Below are 20,547 nucleotides of genomic sequence, written 5' to 3'. Positions count from 1 at the left end.
AAGAAATTGGTTGTAAGAGGAATTACTCCATTCTAAATTTATTCGATTCAATTGATATCCTTTTTGATTGTTTTTTTTTTTTTTATCTTTAAGACCATTCTGTTTGTGGGTATTGTGTCTATTGAAAGATCTCGTTAATAGCGTATCAATGACGAATTCATTAACGAGTCCGTCAGTAGACATATTTATGTACATAAATATTTTATACGAATAATTCCAAAATAATTTGAGGTTATGTGAGTATCGATAAAAGTATGTTTTCCTAATATACTTTTTATTTTATTCACGAATAAATATAACATTTCTTTGTATTCTAACAATTTACAGAATCATTAGCTATAAAGCAATCTATTGGTCGTGTGATAATTGAATATGCAGAATTTTTATATTAAATGAATTCTTGCAATCGTAATTTACTTATATATGAAATAAAATTATCTGGCATTAGTAACGCATCATACATTTACAAATTGATATCCCTTCATGTTTCAGTTTTTCCTTCTCTTTATTTAAAGCAATGACAGTAAATAAATAGCCGAGGAAAATCTTTATGATAGATGACAAAATTAAACTTAAAAACAATGTATCTTTCGGTACAACAGAACATACAATAATATGTCATTGGCTTTGACATCATCCTCCACGTAGCAATAGATAAAGAAAAAAAAATGAAATCAGAGTGCTTGCAACTCATATCAAATTACTTATTGTATTTGCATGATATCAATCGATTAATCGATTGATACATGTATTTTCAAGTAAAATCGTTAACAATCACTCTCAACTATGTAACATTATTAAATCGCAAAACGATGAATATCCTTTTCAATCGATGAATATCTCTTTTAAAAGAGATCTTAAAACTAAAAATTGCAGACTGTATAATTTCTGTTAATATAAACAAATGAATATTTTGCTTTGCCAGTAATGATATATAATAATTATTAAGGTCCAAACATCAATAATCATTCATTTTTGTTTTGTTTTTCAATAGTCTTACAAAAGTCGTTTTCTCTAAAAATTTTTTCGAGAAAATCTATCCACACCTTCAACGGATATCAACGATTCTGTTTTTCATTTTGTCAACACATCTAATAGAAGAATTACATTGTGAAATAATATTTTATTTATTAAACCATATTTTGTGATATATCGAGCTTATAAAACGAATATTGTATACTTTTCCCTTGATTTTATTATAAAAACATTGATCTATACACCGGACACGTAATGATCATACTACATTATCATTCAGAAGAAACATGGCTGTAACCGTTGTATGCAGGCTGAAAATGAGCATTTGCAAATTCGTATCACATAGGACACTAACTTCGATCACAAATATAGACATCTATGTTATTAATTACATACAACTTCTAAGTACGCATCCACATTGTGTTAAATATCATAAATATATGTATATGTGTGTATATATTTATATATATATATACGCGCGCTTGTTGTGTGTGTATGTGTATATGTAAGTGTGTAGTAATATGTAATGCTTAGTAACTGTACACTACACATTTGTGACTCATGTTTTTTAAACTTCAATTTAGTTTTACCTTACGTTTTATAAAAGTTTCAGTTAGTAATTATTTATGTGTTCATTATGTCAAGTTAAAATTATAATTCCAAATACTGGCAAAGCAATTCCTGGTCTTTGTATTGCGTAATAGATTATTTTATCATATGTCTTTTGCTCTCTACTATTCCCCAACGTTATTCTTCACGCAACTAAAGTAAATTTTATGTATCTATTAGAGTTGCACGATAGTGACCTTCTTTATTAATTATTCTACACCAATTGTTCTGTTGTTTTGTCGTAATGAAATTGAGTCGTACATACCATGCCTAGTAATTAGTATCGCACAGTTAGGCACAACCCCATTGAAAAATATACATACTGCAAATTATTTAATATTCTTGATAACTTAGTGATGTAGCATAACTCTCTGGTGTAGAAGGATTTAAATGATCCGATTAATCTTACGATCTATGTTGGAAACTAGTAGATTGTAGCGTTTTGCATAATACTTCGTTCATATTGTCATAACTGACTGTTCTCACGCAAAAAGCATTGAATTCGATACTTTTCTTTAGAATGAAATCATAATTATCAAGGCTATAAAAGCGCATAATAAAATGCGTTAAGCTTTTTCTCGTGTAGTTTTCATGCTAAATAAGAAAACTGTTTAGTTTTATCATAATGTCCTACGTGGTTTCACTATTAATTCTATAAAGTGAAAACTTAATGGAGATAATCATACCGTTTTTTGTGTAATTAATTTTCTATATCTCAATTATGATACAAATTTTATCACATATTTACTAGTACATACGATTAAATCAGTAATAGCGTATTTCTTACAAGCTGTGTTGGACTCACTTGTAAAAACTGCATGATCTGTACTCTTTCATCGTACCTTTAAATATTCTTCATTATCATATCAAAGTATATGTCATAACTTTGCTATTGTTACATTATAGAAACTATAGTATATGTGTGTGCATCAGTTGTTAAGAAGTTTGTTTTGAACTTATATTCAGAAAAATTTTAAGGGGTGCATAATATTTCTGCCGGATTATAACTTATAATTTAGATTAATTTTTTCATTCAAAATTAGGAAACTTTGTAGACACGTGTTTAATATAATTTAAGCATGACCGAAGTTATTAATGCTCAAAGTTGTTTTGTAGTACGGAAAATGATATTTTTTTCTACATTATCAGGAAAACATCAAGATTTGATAAATAATCTCACATTTCATTAGAAGAATCACTGTTGGAGGTACTTCCAGTCGACGACGAAGTGGAGGATGATCTGCTACTGTTTGATTCATTAGCAGCCCTATAGAATGTGAATGATAAACATACATCGTAAATAATAATTATACGAATAAACCGAGTGCATCCAATTTTATTGAATCGTTACCATACCTAAAGAGAGCAGCTAAACTTGGTCTAACAGTATCTTGATTTGCTTCTGCAGTACTTTGATCGCCTAAACTTTGTCTGCAAATCGGGCATGTTCCATGCTACGAGAAAAAAAAAGTAATATACATGAAATAATATCACTCAACAATATCAGATAAATAATTTGAAATGTATGTTGTTGGATGCTTACAAGTTCAAGCCAAGGTACAATGCAAGGTGTATGATAAAAATGTTGACAAGGTAGCTGTCTAACAGGTTCAGCTAATTTGAAATCTTCCCAACAAACGGAGCATTGCAATTTGCTATCTGTATATGAAAATGCATTGTAGTAAAATTAAACATGATTTCATATAACTTACATTTTGCAATAAAATATCACTTACCAACTTGACTTTGCGTTACTGTTGTCTTAGGTATTGCATCAATTTGTTTTTGTGGTAATGGCGGTGGTCCAGTTCCGTCCATTTGATTCAATAACTGTGTGACAATAGCATCCAATCCATCCCGACCCCAAACATAATCTCCAGGGTTTCCCAAGAACAGTCTAATATTGAATCTATATTATTCGATTTTATTTTAGTAATATTAATATAAAATAAAAAGACAATAGCTTACGTTTTGAGCGATTGACATTATGATTGAAATAATCTGGAATTTTACAAATATTAAGGCAAAATTAAAATCTAACTTGTGATCTTATGAGGACAAGCACATAAATGATATCACAAATATCTTCAAAAATTTTGATTAGTACTTCTTTTATAAAAATATATAAACACCTGTGTTAAATTAATAATAATAATTAAAAATTTTTAAATAACCAGTTATTTATAATTCATGTATGATACCTTACAGTGCTTTATGTTCTCAATATTTTGATTTTCAACACGACTAACTGAAATTACAAGACCACAATTCTGGCAATGTAGAGAAATAGATATTAAAATAATTCTTTATTAAATTCATATATTCATATAATTATATTATATCTCAGATAATATATAGTAAAAATAACAAATGGTAAATAAATAACACTAGAATGTTTTAAATGACATTTTAAAGAAGCGAGTATAGGAAATGGAATGTCTATTAAAGAATCGAACAAATTGACATGCAAAAATGTTAGAATATAGATAGTGGGGCACCATGTATTAAATAAAAAATGAAAAATGTTTTGATGTTTCATGATAAGCAACTATAATATTAAAAATGTATTTGGTAGTACTACGTACACAGGTGGTTGTCCATCTTGTGTAACTGGATGGCCTAGACCAGCTCCTGACAGGTTAAGTATGAAGTCTTGAATAAAATTTTCAATAGGTATTGCTTCTTGTCTTCCACGACTGCTGACACAAATATATATATTAAATAATTAACTATTGCATAATATTAACCTCGGAAAAAAAAATTTTATGTTGAGATTGAATATATCAGTATACACAGAATTGCATTGTAAAACTTAACACGACATAAAGCACAGAGTGTGTAAACTCTTTGGAAAATAATTAAGTTGTCTATTTTTTCTATTTTCTTTTTACATTTCTATTTTCAATAAGTATATATATATATATATTATGCATTTCTAAGTTGTTTGGCTCATTTGTGTACATTCAAATACAGCATAGCTCAGCATGGCAAGATCCCGCGAAATTTGGTACAATACAATACAGCACAGCACCCACATACACACATACATACACTATTATTACCACTATAAAAGTATTTATTATTGATGACTCTGGCATTTCTATTAATTTATTTTTCAAATATTTGTAAACTCTAGCATAAATTATGAAATTATTATAGCTGTGCCGAATAAACCAAACACACAATTAGTGTACTAGTGATGACAAGATATAATGTTGCCTCAAGCATGCTTCAATCTACTAACTAAAGTAATGTATTATTTTTATTTATATAATTAAAATGTTTGTGAGATATAAGCAACATATATTTAGAAATACTTTCTAAAAGCAGCTCTTGATTTTTTTGATGCAATTGTGAGTCAAAAAATAAAAAATAAATTTGTAATGAAACAGCTGGCGATAGGTGAGTGCATAAGGTTGTATGATTAATCATAACTAATTAACATTAAAAAATAACCTAATTAGTTTACATTTGTATTGTAATATTCTTTGATCATAATTTGAAATTTACACAATTATTCGTTTGATCAATTGAACGAAACATTTGGAAACGAAATAGTTTTTTAATAAGCTGATTAATCTATTGCGAGATTAATCATACAGGCCTTGTAGGGTCATCATGTCAGTAAATGGAATACCGATGGCGCAGAAGCCCAGTGCGGGAAGGAAGTGCAGTGTACCTGCCGGAGCGACGAGTATCTGGTGTATTGCGTGACCAGCTAACTCGTCTTCTGCCTTCTAACGTATTGCTTCTGTTACCTGCACGTGGTTGCATATTGAGGGTAGGAGATTCCAATATCATTTCTACAAAATCACGATCAGTAGGGTAGCGCTGGAATAATTAAGAAAGGAAATTACACAATACCGTATATAATTCTTCAGAATCCTTTAATACCTGGTTTATTTTTTATTTTCTTACTGAAGTTATTTTATTTCTTTAATTTACTACAATCTTCAAAATAATTTAAACAAGGAACTAAGTCATACAGACTCACATTATAGCCTGGAATATCAATAATATCAATATCGCTTAGATCTTCGCCACTTATATCCATCCCAGAACCATTGTCGTTGGTTCCAACCTCCAATTCTTCTATAAATCCACATGAACATCTTGGACAAGTGTAGTCCTACCCAATATTTGAGAAAACTCAAGTTAGCAAAACTTGCAGATTATAATTGCAAACAATGCACTTGACTAAAACTATAGCATATATTATAGACGCCAAGAAGTACATCTAAAATCAAATTATCACTTGTGTAAGTATCAAGAACAAAATAGTCTTTGTATTTTAAATAATTAGTTTGTTATATAGAAAACTTACATAGATGTTTATTTTCCATGAACATAGTTATATACATATAACTATTTTCAATGACAAGAGAGAGAGAGTCTAAAGTATAAATACTCATATATATAGTATTGTACTGATAGTATATGTATTTTAAAAAGAGCTTTATCTATAGTTCATTGATAAAGTTATAAGTAAATGTACATTATATTTTAAAACTTTATTCATATTGTTCGTATTAATAATAAAAAGATCGTTATTTATCGATATACTTATTTCCATTCATTTTTTCATAATATCATTTAGTATCTAGGACAAGGAAGGACAAGCAAAATAAAATATTAAAACTGTCATTTATTATAATGAAAATATTGTCAATTCGAGCGACAGTTTGTGAAATAAAAATTATACGTAGTATAGGAAACGAGTATATTATTATTGTAAGTATGGACGCACGGACTGATTCGAAAATTTACATAAACGTTTTACGCTGCATGATAATAGGGACCATTAGCGTCGAAAAAAGTATCTAACGACGCATAGATTTTTGCCTTTTAATCCGATGTTATACCTGCGTTTTAATAACGTGACTAAACGTACACGTATTTATCTTTGAGGAAGGGAAAGAGTTTATTTTCGTGCCAAAGGAAGGCTCTTGAAGATTATTAAAGTACGAGCATCGAAGAACATGGCATTGTTTCCGATAGAGGGGTCAGGGGATAGGAATTTCACACATGGTTATACTGACAACTTGCAGATTGATGTTGTACTTTCGCTGGCCGTATTTTAGATGCGCATACGAATTACAACGACTACAAGCAACATTAGAGCATACTTACGGGTTGCAAACACTCAATTTCATCGATGCATTTATGGCAATAAAAACGGGACACCGGAGTCCCGTCCACAACGGCTTCAGCCATGTTTTACGTGTCCTTCTCTCTCTTCTTCCCTACTTCCTAAAGTGCGTAGTCTGACTCATATAGCAGAAGTAGATGGCATAAACTACACGTAACTTCGAGATACTACGTTCCTTCGCCGAGGATGGCTGGCGCGTGTGCAGTAGTCGTATGTATTATTATTAGATGGCGTCATTTTGTCTCGATATATTACGCAATAATATATCTTTAAAGATATTTACTCCACGAAAATTGAAAGGTCATGTTTTGTAACCGATAGACTGACGTTAGACTTACCCATTATCGTCGTCGTCGTCGTCGTTATACGATTACGACGACATCATTTTTCATTGTCCTTTTACAAGTTCGTCCTTATCAATTGAAGGTAATCGTTTCTGACTAAAGATGTACCTATACCAATTGCAACGACTTTAATCGAATACGTTAGCATATCAAATTCTTCTTCTCTAAAGATTATTTCTATTGGTCGATTCAAAATGGAAAGAAACCAATCCAATCAGAAGTTGTATAGCTGAATTAATACTGGTTGTCGTTTGTTTTACCTTCTCCTATCTTATAAAGGAACGTCATCTTTGAACGACGTTCTTTTTTCTTTTTAATTTTTCTTTTTCTTTTTCTAAGCAGAGAGATGTTGTACGCGTAAAGAAATTCTTCATGTTTTTTTTTTTTTTTTTTTTTTTTTTATAATTAATCGTGATTATAACAGTGACGAGAACATCAAGAAAGATTTGTATAATCTCTGTTTGTTGAGAATTCGGCAATCTCATCGTACGGCCAGTGCCGTATGTAACGGTTGGTAACGATATCCTGATCAGACGATTTCACGCTTTTGTTCTATATTTTATTTGTTTTTATTTTGTTTTCTTGTTTTTGTTTTTTTTTTCTATTTATTTACGTATATTCTCCTAATGAATATTTAGTATGAAATAAAATAATTTTTCTTGCCCTCTTCTAATATCTTTTGTTTTTAGATTCTTTTTTTTTTCTTGAGAACGAGACAGAATACGAGCTAGAAGCATGACTGTCAACAAAGTGTTTCAGTAAAGTAATGTAGATGGCTCTTGCGGAGGGATTTTGTTATCTGTTTTACCTGCATAATTATATTTTACGAGTTAAATCAAAATTTAAGGTTATAAAAGAAAGTTTATCTATAATAAGATCTATAGGGAATATTTCTTAACATTTATTGCGGTGAAAAGTTAATTGTAAATAAATATTAGATCGATTCCGTTCGAAAATATATCATACAATTATCAACCGAGTCGCGTCAAACTTATCTCTTTATTTATCACATCGTGGATTTGTCGATAAGTATATATATTTTTTTAATTTTTTTTCTCTCATATCTTATTTATAATACTTTACTGTCGTCTATATTCTTAGAAATATCTTTTTTACACTAGAAACGAATGTAAGTTTCACGATTCATTTTAAAGTTTTAATATTTATTAATATACCGATATTATGGATATTATCAAAAATATTTTTAAGCTAAGATTATTTTTAAGGTTAAGATTCGTTTTCTAGATAGGAATGACAATGCAAGTATTGTATTATGTAGATATCAACGAATGGTTTATATTACGTTTCAGTAACGAAATTTGTCGAAAAAAAAAGGTACAACAAAAATGACGATTCTTTTTTGCTATTTTAGCGAACTGAATTAAGTGAAAAGCAGAGATAAAAGTGTATGTATGTATATCTATACAATATCGAAACGCAGCCATTGTAGAAAAACATACAATTTTTGCAAAAATTATATAATAAAGCGAACATTATATAATGAATGCACAGATTATCAACGCATTAAAAAATATGAACATATGTAGATATTCTGAGAGTATCCATTAATTAACTAAAGTACATACAAATTATGTCGGTGTTTATTTAGTATTATAAAACTTGATTGTATTTTATTTAATTTTATTGTTTACAGATAGGAATATAATGATATTAATAAGATAATGTAACGAGTAAAATATTTTATTTAGTTTAACAATCAGTAATATAAAAGACTTATTTTATGTTTGTAATTTTTCAAAAATATTTACTATTTTTATCTCATCGTGAGATTTGACATAATCGCCTTTTATGATCCGATGAAAAGTTTAGGCTGAAATATTAGCTATACAGTTAATAATAATATTAGCTGATTGAGGCACGAGTGATTGATTATAATTAATTAATAGAAGAGCATCGAGCGATCATAAGTAATTTTACTTCAGAGGTTTATTCGTAAATAGTTTTCTATTTTTTCACTTATTTATTAAATCAGGATAGGATTCTTTTGTTTTATACGCGTATATAATTATTTGCACTTTAACGTTGGTATTCATGAATATTTACGATTTTTGATAAATAAACGAGCAAGGAAATGTTATAGATATTTTAACCGCGGTATCATTACAAACAAATTTATTATCTTTTTTACGACGAAAAAAAAATTGAAAAACGATGCTCTACATTATGATTGTTACCATTCGATAAACAGTAACTTCAGGAATAAAATGTTATCTATTTGGGCAAACTTCATGCTGCGGTTGTCGTATCACGAAGATATCAAAAATCTAAAAAAAAAAAAATGATAAGACGCTTACTTTACCGATATGTTTTCAAACGGACATCTACGTACGTTCTTGGAATAGTCGTAACAAGCATGTTCTTTGAACGAACTTATGATTATCTCTGCGAGTCCATTTTTCAGTGGATAAATGATGGGGTGAGTGATATAAATGTTTTATAAATTTTCTCTTTTTTTGTTTTCGTCGAAGAATATCAGTGATATCTTATCCATAATATGTACTAAAAACAGCAATTAGACGAAATATTTGAGGATAGATAAAGATACGATACAAAATTTATAGTTACGTTTCTTAATAGTTCAATAATAATTTTTCTTTAAATAAATGAAACAATTAACTCTAACTATGAATTTTATATTTATACATAGTTAATATTCAGTTAGTTTTTTTTTTAGTCGTTGTATACTAAGAATCAAATAATTATTGGAAAATAAATTTTTTCAGAGACTATGGATACATATAAAACATCAATATGAAAATCCTCCTTTAGTTGAAAATGTGGAAAATAAGGAATTGTCCCCTGGTTTAAAGGATAATTCGAAAAAAAAAGTTTCCATCGAAAAATAGACCGACTCAGTTTAATGAGCAATTTTTTTGCCGTGTTTTATCGATATAAGTAGTCTGCTCATATAGAAATTTACTATTAAAAAAAAATCCATGTGGTTTCGAATAGCGTTATATTTGTAATCATAAATAGCATAATAATCGGTTGGCTTTGTTTTAATTTTAAATAATTACAATTTAAATATTATTAAAATATGATGCTAAGAGCCATATGCTGGTTTTGTAGAATATTATTATTTATATAGTACATTTGTCTCTAAAAATATCTCACATTCTTTTACTTAAAACAAAAAGGAAAAAAATTCAAGTCGAAATGTAATGTAATCGGATCAAAATTGTTTATTATTATTCGCATATCGCACATAAATAGATCGTTTTATATGTTTACGAATTTTAGATTAATTTTGACCAATTAATAAGTAACATTAAAATAAGTATGTGAGATATATATCATTCAGAAATGTATATTTTAGTATAAAAATATGCCAATGTGTTTAAGTAAATCTGATATCGTATTATTTCCTTCGAGATATACACAGTGAAGATTAATTAAAGGCGGAAGAAAGATTCCTTTATAAATAGAAGTATATATTATTATTGTATTATCAAGAGACAGTGTAAATTTGGCTAAAATGTATTATAGTAAGATTAGTGATAAATAAATAATAATAGGAACAGAATGATGGTTTATTAACAATATTTTAATTAAAATATATCTTAATACTTTTTTTTTTATAAAGAATATTAAGCTTCGTGGATCAATGCAATCGAAAATATATAATCCATTTAAAAAGATACAGTTAATCTTTGTATATCTTTTATCTGTTCTCTTTATTATTGTATCTTATATTATTGTAGTAAGCAAAATTTTTTCATATCTTTAAAAAGCATGGAGATAATCAAGGCGATAAAAGTTATTATCCCACCTTATATTAGCCATTATTGTAGTATCTTACCTTTGATTCACTATCAGATGTTGATATTGTGTCGATACAAGTAGTTGAAAAGAAGTGAGTTTTACGTAAGGTCTAAAATCGTTAAAATCATCTAAGATCATATAAATATACTTGTTTATCAGAATTATATAGGTAAATATATCAAACAAATTCATAATTAGCTATATTGAATTAATAGATAATTATAAAAATAAATTGTTTATTCTAAGATCATGGTAAACGTATCGCTATTGAACGTATTTTGGAATTATTTCTCGTAAATACATACAATGATATCTTAGAAATATTCGTACATTCTTTTGAATTAAATAATTTTTTACTTTATACCGAATGATGATCCTCGGAATTTTTAATAGGCACGGAAAAAATTAATGTGCTATACGAAGCGTATTTGAAACTTAATATAAAAATATTTAAGATTTGGTAGAAATGTTGAATCTATAAAATGTAGATTCAAGCATTTATTCAACTGTTGAATAATTTCGTCGAAGTAACAACTAACATTCTTTAAAAATACGTACGATTAATGTTCCAGTAAACATCATGAGAAAGCGAACAGTATATGTTACATTTTGCACTTTAATTCATCTGACATTATTCGCAATTGGATCATTGGAGACTAGTTACTATAATCGATTAGTTTTGGAAAGCAATGGAATGTATAGGAGAGATATAAGGCAGGAAAAAAAAATAGCATTGCATTTAAATATGGAAGATTCAGATACGGAGGAATATATCTTGGAAACAGATTGCGAAAAATTCGACGTATTGCTCAATTTTTCACGTATGATTATAAAAGTATTAGGAAAAAACTTCATTAATACGCCGTTGATTACATGTTTGAACTTTGAAGGAAATCATATAGAATCAGTCGAATCTGGTGCATTCAATAATGTACCAGCTTTGCAATATCTAAATATAGGAAAGAACTCCATTTCTTCTTTATTTTCCTTTAACGGTCATGATAATTTAAAAACATTGATACTGGCACATCAGTCGGGATGGGAATATTATGAGAGAAATTTGGAAATTATCGGAGAATATCCCGAACTTCGTTATTTAGATTTAAGCGGTAATAAAATATCGTCGATCAATTGGCCAACAAATTATCAGGACTCGTATAATCAAATTAATAAAAAATCTGCATTTCCTAAATTAAAATATTTAGATTTATCTTATAATAATCTTCATGAATTTCATGTTTTCTATGATAAGTCTTTCTTATTCAACCGAAACATAGCGCATCTTAATTTAAGTTTTAATTATTTTATCAATGTCGATCTGCGTTTTTTTACAAATTTAATTGAATTAAGATTAGATAATAATAACTTAGTGGCTATCAATGAATTTTGTTCTAGAGGATATGTATGTATAAGTGAAATGCCAAGGTTGAAATATTTTTCTATATCCAATAACAAAATAAACAGTTTAAGTCGATACGTATTTATAAATATACCTGAATTAATTACTTTGGACCTTTCGAATAACGAATTAAAGGATATTTCAGCAGAACTCTTTTATAATTTAAATTCATTAGAGAACTTGTATTTAAATAATAACAAATTATCTTCAATTTATAGTGTAATTTGGTTGCCAAGATTATCCGTTTTATCGATAGCTCATAATGAAATCCAGGAAATAGATCCTGAAGAAATATTCAACGCGCATGCTTTAAAAAAATTGTACCTAGATCATAATGCAATTGAAAATATTCATGAAAGTACATTTTCTAAATTGGAATCATTAGAGGAATTATATTTAGACAATAATAATTTAGCTAAATTTCCAACCGAGTGGGATAACAATTTAAGAAATCTACATTATCTCAATTTGTCTAATAACAAATTTTTATCTTTGGAATCTTTGTCGCTAAGCGCATCTTTGCCAGTAATAAGAATAGACTTGATAAACAATAACCTCATTCATGTAAAAGCTGAAGTATTGCGAAATTTACCAGAAAATGCAACCATATACTTAATGCCGCCATCAGAGAACAATGAATTATCTAATAAAAATTTATAGATTACTAAAATATTAACTAATTTTATTTTTCCGAGTTCATATGTATATTTATTTACAACTCTTAAATATAGTATAATCTGATAAATATAATAAAAATAAACATAGTCTGATTGTATTAATCTGAGACGAATAAAAAGATAATGTACCATTGATACGAATTATCTTTTCAATTAGTTTTTAATAACTTTTGAATGTTATTAGTTTCTTTTTTCATTGTATTTAAACACGATTCCGTTCCGATAAAAAAGCGCTAATATGATTAATTAGAAATTATTTTTCATTCACAGATTGTATTCATAATGTGGCATTCAAGTACGTTTATTATCCATGTGGTTGTTATTAGCATGGGATTCATTCAGGGTATGTTTGCTACGACGATATCGTTTCGGTCGGAAAAATTCGAAGAAGATCTCAGTTTCAATTTTGAAGAACCGATGGACAAGTGCGACAATCCGAAACATGAAATTGTAAAACTTGCTAACATGGGGTTACGAGTAGTGAGAGACAACTTCGTCGAAAGCGTTAATGTGCGATCTATCAATCTCGAGAACAACGATATCGTTGATATCTCACCGGATGCCTTCAAAGGTGTTCCAAATTTATCCTGTCTCAATTTTCGACGGAATAATCGATCGAATATATTGAATAACTTTATAAAATCTTTTAACCATTCTTCGTTAACAAAATTAAATTTGGCTGAAACTATATCTTCGTCTCTCGTCTCCGACAAATCACAGAAAGACTATTCACACGGAGATAATAGGAATACACCATCTAAAAGTGCCCTTTCTTATGTTACGCATTTGGATATTAGCAAAAATAATTTAATATCTTTACCAAATTATGTCGTATCTTTATTTCCTCATTTGACGCATCTTTACTTGTCGGATAATAAATTGGACTTATATTGGCAACTTACTGTACCTGCGACAACACAGGTTTTATATCTTGAAAGAAATAGCAATAGTATTCAATGGTCGTCTTTACCAAGAAATATATCCGCCTTATTTCTTAATGAAAATTATATACAATATAATTCTTACTATGAAAATCCTAATCTTAAAGTATTGTCTATTCGTAAATGTAGAAATATTAAATCATTGATTTCTAATCTCGATCGATATAAAAATCTCGTTGATTTGGATATATCATCAAACAACATAGATTTTATTAGTGAATGGGATTTTAGTAAATTGAAATCTTTACAACGTTTTTCTTTAGATCAAAATTCTCTTTCTTCCTTATCTTTCTTGATTCATTTGTCTTCTCTCACAGATTTGTCTATATCATATAATAATCTAACCAATATCACGTCGAATATTTTCTCGAATATTACAAATTTGAAGAGACTAAATTTGTGTGGAAATCATATCACTATAATTTCGAAGAGTGCTTTCATGACCTTGAAAAAATTAGAAAAACTTGATCTGGCGGAAAATAACTTGACTACTCTTCCTGTTACATGGATGAATAGCTTGACAGAACTGCGCTATCTTAATTTAAAATCGAATTTCTTTACTAGCATCGACAGTATGTCAATATATGGTTACTCAAATCTAAATCACTTATTTGTGCAGAACAATAGTTTTATACAGATTGAAATAAAGAGTTTAGAGAAATTACCCTCAACTGTTGTTGTTCATGTGTCATCGATTAATAATTTTACGTGTACAATATAAATGCGATTTGCTATTTTGAAAATTATTAATTACTAGAAATCACATAATGTATATATTTTTGTGAACATTTATAATATTGTATGCTTCATGAAATATTATTTACTACGAATAATTTGTATTCTCATGATTAATCATATAAATATTAATTTAATTATTAATTTGATGATTCAATAAAAGTAATGTGAAAGGATTCAAATTATTCGTAATATGATTAGGAAAAAAATGAAATAGAATTGATTGTTTTGAAAGTATGTTTAAACACCTATATAAATTGTCAACATTTCATCGATATATTAGCTATCAAGTACATGATAACACAATAGCTTTTTTTAGTTTCTCCGTTCGGTGCAAGTTCGCTTCTTGTTCAAATCGTGAAACGCGAACGAACGAACACTCTTCATGATTTTTTGGTTTTTATTTTAGCCATACAAACACTCGATTTCTTTATTGCTTTATGCACGATTAAGATTAAAATGACAACGATTATTAGAATTTATCACGATTGAAGTTTCCATTTGAAAGCAGTTTATTTTAACGTTGTAGAAACATCTGTGTAACGTTTGATCAACAGTACATTTCTATGAAACAATTAATGAAACGTAAGATCGGAATTAATTTATTTCAATGTTGTATCAACGTCTGTGTGACATTTTTACGAACGTTTATCGTCGTCGAGCTCAATATTATTATGTACGTATACAGTACATGCGTGTGCAAGCAACTGAGAAAGTATTTGTTTGCTTACTTTAACATTGAAAGCACGAATTTTTTCATTAAATTGGATATATTATTAGATACAATTTACATAAATCAATAATATTCACAAATTTAATCAATCTATTCCATGTGTTTGTATGTATGTGTGCAGAACTTGTGTGATACACACGAGAGAACTTTTTTGTACGCATATTTTGTGATCGAATATACGAATTTTTCCAAAAAATGATATTGGTTAATGCTTTTTAGAATTTATATAAGTTAGCCGAAAGATCTGTGTACATTCAACAATCTTCGTTTGGTGAAATCTAGATCGGTATTACTTGTCGTCCATTGAAATCTAATCGAAAATGATGAAACGCAAGTACTATTGGACGAATGGATGTATGATGAATTGTATTTCAATAATATATTTTTTTTAATTGTATTTAAATATCTACATACATTATACATTAGTAATTATTCTTCAGCATATAGATACATAGACCAGATAAAAATATATAAAATAATTTAATCGAATTAATTTTCTATTTTACTAATATAGATATAATCTCTTTCAGTTTTCCAAGAAGAAACTAGGAGAACTATGTACGTTAGAAATAATATTTAAAACGTAACCGTACTGCTCGCAGATGCAATTGCTCCGTTTGTTGTTAAATATATATAACGAGGGTCTCCATAAGGAGAAAAAAAATAGCGTTATTAATATAGATAACAGTTTTATAATTTCTCCACCAGTTGCCACAACTGACATGCAACAAAACACAAAGTAGTCGTACGATATAACGTACATCTATGATATAACATTTTATTACAGATATATTTATATATGTATGTTTATGTATACGTTATACTGTTTGGAGATTTAGGAAGTACCTACAAAAATGTATATAAATAATTGAAGGACGATCAAGAGATCATTTTTGTTGCATTACGTTTTTCTATTGGTTTCTATTAATGTGTTACGTAGTTCTCGTTTGTATAAGTATTTTTCCAGACGTGTCCAAATCTGTTGTTGCTTCGTTAATTCCGATTTGTCAAGATCATGCTAAACGAATTTTTACCAATAATAAAAGTAGACTTAATAAACAATAATTTAATTCATATGAACGCTGAAGTATTGCGAAATTTATCGAAAAATGTGACCATATACTTGATTCCACGATCAGAGAATACTAAATTATCTAATAAGAATTCATAGATTATTAAAATATTAATTAATTTTATTTCCCGGAGTTCATTTGTATACCTATTTATGTGTTTTGAGTATAGAGTATAGTCCGATTGTATTACGAAATGAAATAAATAAAAAGATAAGGCATCGTTCATACGAATTACGTCTTCAATTAGTTTTTAATAACGTTATTACATTTCTTTTCATTATATTTAAACACGATTTTGTTCCGATAAAAAAGCACTAATATGACTAATTAGAAATTTCTTTTCATTCATAGATTGTATTTATAATATGAAATTAAAATATGTTTATTATCCGTGTGGCTGTTATTAGTATGGGAATCATTTACGGTATATTTGCTACGATGATATCGTTTAGGCCGAAGAAATTCGAAGATCTCAGACTCAACTTTGAAGAACAGATGGACAAGTGTGACGATCCAAAACATGAAATTGTAAAACTTGCTAACATAGGATTACAAGTTGTGAGAGACAAGTTTGTTGTGAAAGCGTAAACGTTTGATCTATCAACCTAGAGGACGACGATATCGTTGATATCTTTCCGGATGCTTTCAAAGCTGTTTCAAATTTGTTCTGTCTCAATTTTCGACGGTATAATCGATCGAATACATTGAGTAGCTTTCTAAAATCTGTTAATCATTCTTCGTTAACAAATTTAAATTTGGATGATACTATGTCAAAAGAAAAATATTAGTAGGATATTAGCAAAAATAATTTAATATATTTACCGTTCATATTTGAAATTTTTATTTCCTCATTTGACGCACCTTTACTTGTTGGATAATAAAATTGGACATTCTCTACCAGCAATCTATTATACCTGCGACAACACAGGTTTTATATCTTGAAAGAAATAACAATAGTATTTTATGGTCGTTTTTATCACAAAATATGTCCGCTTTATTTCTTAATGAGAATAATATACAATATAATTTTTACTATGAAAATCCTAATCTTAAAGTATTGTCTATTCGTAAATGTAGAAATATTGAATCATTGATTTCTAATCTCAATCGATATAAAAATCTCGTTGATTTGTATATATCATCGAACAACATAAATTTTATTAGTGGACAGAGTTTTAACAAATTGAAATCTTTACAATGTTTTTCTTTAGATCAAAATTCTCTTTTTTTTCGTATCTTTCTTGACTCATTTGTCTTTTCTCACAGATTTGTCTATATCATATAATAATCTAATCAATATCACGTCGGATATTGTCGCGAATCTTAAAAATTTGAAGAGACTAAATTTGCATGGAAATCGTATCGTTATAATTTCAGAGTGCTTTCATGAACTTGAGAAAGTTAGAAAAACTTGATCTTGCAGATAATCGTATGATCATACTTGCTGTTCGATGGTTGAATAATTCGAGGACTACGTTATCTTAATCTATAATCAAATCTGTTTATTAACCTCGATAGCATATTTGTATATAGTTTTCCTAGTCGGAATAATTTATTTGTTGGGGGCATAAATAGCGAGCTTTGTGGAATTATATTCAACTGTTGTTTATTTGTCATCATTGTTAGTTAATGTTTAAAGTTTATAACGTAATTCACATGTTTACGTGTATAGCATAAATATGATTTATTTAAAAATTATTTATTAATAGAAATCGCATAATCCATATTATTGTTAACATTTATTATATTATTTATAATATTGTGTGCTCAATAAAATATTATAAACAATTAATAAATTATATTCTAATGTTCCCGTAATTATATTCTTATTAATTTCATTATTGATTATATCGTTTTTATTTTGTTATATTGTTTATTATATGTATGTATAGAAAATGTTAAACTAAGAAGGTCGATAATTACAGTATTCTACATTATCTGATGAAGGTTAGCTTTGCGAGTTATTCAAAGAGTAATATTTGACTCATCGTGGAATATTTCATTGTTCTGTCGGTAACATCTAAATTAAGTAAATACTTTTTTAAATATGCATTACTTACATTAATCGACAGTCGATAAATTGTACATTCCCTTGAAAAATCATTCGATTATTTATACTCATAAAATCAAATTGTATCCCAATAATATCAGTCTTTCTGAACATTACGTTTATTTTTATTCAGCAAAAATTTATATACTTTGTAATCTATTTTTTTAAATTCACTACAGAATATTAAAAATAAGACATAATAAATAAAAGAAATAATTAACGAAGATACGAAGATACAAACGCGCGTCGAAGATAGACACTTATAAGAGTACAATTCTATTTTTCTTTACTTATCTTTTCCTCTTTGATCTGCGATCTAAATTTCGATGGCTCTGAAAATCGTCGTTTAAGCGAAAAATCATCGTATAGTGCTAACCGAACGTGTTGACACAGTCGAGATGTAATTATGCGGAAAATGAAAATGCGGATATTCGTCCGGGAAGACAGTATGAATTTCATTTTGTGTTTATGTGTACATGCTATGTGCGTGTGTGTAATACCTATCTACACACACAAACACAGAGAGAGAGAGAGAGAGAGAGAGAGAGAGAGAGAACACGACAAAGGTAACATCTTTGAAACTTTTCGCGAAAGCGTCAGTTTGTAATACTATGTGTAGCGCGTTTGTTAAACATGGTTGGCGTGGTTGTGGGATACCGGTGGAGCGGTAGGGTGGAAGAAAGGGGTTATGAACGGTGCTCGGTATTAAGGATGAAGGGAGATTATAGTACATAAAAACACTTGTTCGCGCTCATCGTTTATTGTCCCGTTCATTTCTTTCTATATATATTATAATCGTACTTCTCTCGTATTTACGTTTGCGTTCTCGTGCCTCATTTTATGTAAATACGGTATTACGCCGAAAAACATTATTTTCTTTTGCGTTTATCGAAGATATTACATGGTTTTATTCTTACATGACGAATAATCAACGACGCCACGGATTTCATAAAATCATTCGCAAAATTTGTTATCAACGTTAGTTTTAACTTTATTTCTCTCCTCTCTCTCTCTCTCTCTCTCTCTCTCTCTCTCTCTCTCTCTCTCTCTCTCTCTCTCTCTCTCTTTTACATTACAGTTCATATGACATCATTATTTCCATTTGTAGATCTTGTATTTAGTTTGTTATACGTCATATCATTGTTTACTTTCGAAAATAGTTCTCTCTTATAGTAATCCATAAAGACATTGATATATTTTCTCTCCTTTCTTCTCAGTCAATTCTCTCTCTCTCTCTCTCTCTCTCCTTTTGCTCTTTTTCTTTTCTTTTTCATTTCTTTTTTCTTTTCTTTAATATTTCCAGAGGATATTTTAGCTTTTTCGTGTAACGAAATACGAGAATGAGAACGGCTTGGAATACTAAATTATGATTTTATCATTCTCGCATATGTATCTTCTTATCGTCAATATTTGTATTGTGACAGCTGCGTACCGTCTTCGATATTCTAATATAACATACAAAGAAATACATCTAAGTCAGCTTTGAAAGCTATCATAGAAACTGAAAGGATAAAAACAAATACAACTTTCCATTGCTTTAAAAATATTTGTTATTGGTAGATCGTATAAATTTATTTCTCTAGTGATAGTTTTTGGAAAATTAAGTGTGTTATTCAGTCTTTATTTACTCTCCCTTTCTCTCTTTCTTTCTTTATGTCTCTCTTTTGTTCGTGACGTGTATAATCAATAATGCTACATGGAAATAGATATTTTTGAACACCATTTTCTACAAGTTTATCATTGAATCGTTTTTAAATATAACGTAATTATTTCATCTTGTTAATAACTTTGAGATCACGATTTTTCAATTATTCCTGATAGAATATAGGAATTATAACATATTACGTTGATAATTCAAATTAGAAAATATTATGTATCATTAGAAAGAAATTTCAATTTTCAAGTTCCTGTAAATATGCAATTCCTTCGCACAAAGATGCTCAAATATGTTGCATACCATAAGGAGCTTAAAAAAATTCTTTTACCGACAGTTAATACTCCTGATCGTAATTATCAACGAAGTATTGAGAGTTGCCTGTATATAAGGCGTGACGAGCTGAAATGCTCTAATAATACAAA

The 20,547-nt window shown here is 28.6% G+C and overlaps 3 protein-coding genes across 6 annotated transcripts; 2 read left to right on the top strand and 1 right to left on the bottom strand.

The window, feature by feature from the left end:
- Positions 1-257: 257 nt before the first annotated feature.
- LOC127062356 (E3 ubiquitin-protein ligase Iruka) lies at positions 258-7,094 on the bottom strand. 4 transcript variants are annotated; one of them, XM_050990380.1, is made up of 8 exons: positions 6,715-7,094; positions 5,579-5,713; positions 5,222-5,415; positions 4,170-4,280; positions 3,321-3,481; positions 3,128-3,243; positions 2,941-3,038; positions 258-2,851 (listed from the first exon to the last, which is right to left on the bottom strand). In XM_050990380.1, exons 1-8 carry the CDS (start codon positions 6,796-6,798, stop codon positions 2,761-2,763), a joined length of 990 nt encoding a protein of 329 aa, XP_050846337.1. In that variant the 5' UTR covers positions 6,799-7,094; the 3' UTR covers positions 258-2,760. The 4 variants fall into 4 exon arrangements, with proteins under 4 accessions (XP_050846337.1, XP_050846336.1, XP_050846339.1 ...); XM_050990379.1 differs by having other exon boundaries at positions 3,321-3,493; positions 6,715-7,092; XM_050990382.1 differs by having other exon boundaries at positions 5,264-5,415; positions 6,715-7,087.
- A 2,846-nt stretch (positions 7,095-9,940) lies between these two features.
- LOC127062354 (leucine-rich repeat-containing protein 15-like) lies at positions 9,941-16,649 on the top strand. The gene is made up of 2 exons (XM_050990375.1): positions 9,941-10,951; positions 13,207-16,649. The coding sequence occupies exon 2, from the start codon at positions 13,219-13,221 to the stop codon at positions 14,596-14,598; it is 1,380 nt and encodes a 459-aa protein (XP_050846332.1). The 5' UTR covers positions 9,941-10,951; positions 13,207-13,218; the 3' UTR covers positions 14,599-16,649.
- Positions 10,906-13,178, top strand: LOC127062352 (leucine-rich repeat-containing protein 70-like). The gene is made up of 2 exons (XM_050990371.1): positions 10,906-11,029; positions 11,433-13,178. Exon 2 carries the CDS (start codon positions 11,441-11,443, stop codon positions 12,917-12,919), a length of 1,479 nt encoding a protein of 492 aa, XP_050846328.1. The 5' UTR covers positions 10,906-11,029; positions 11,433-11,440; the 3' UTR covers positions 12,920-13,178.
- Positions 16,650-20,547: the final 3,898 nt, after the last annotated feature.

The sequence above is a fragment of the Vespula vulgaris genome, chromosome 3 (genome assembly GCF_905475345.1).
Source record: "Vespula vulgaris chromosome 3, iyVesVulg1.1, whole genome shotgun sequence".
Taxonomy (NCBI): Eukaryota; Metazoa; Arthropoda; class Insecta; order Hymenoptera; family Vespidae; genus Vespula; species Vespula vulgaris.
Note: the sequence above shows the minus strand (reverse complement) of the source record. Positions and strands in the feature narration are given on the sequence as shown.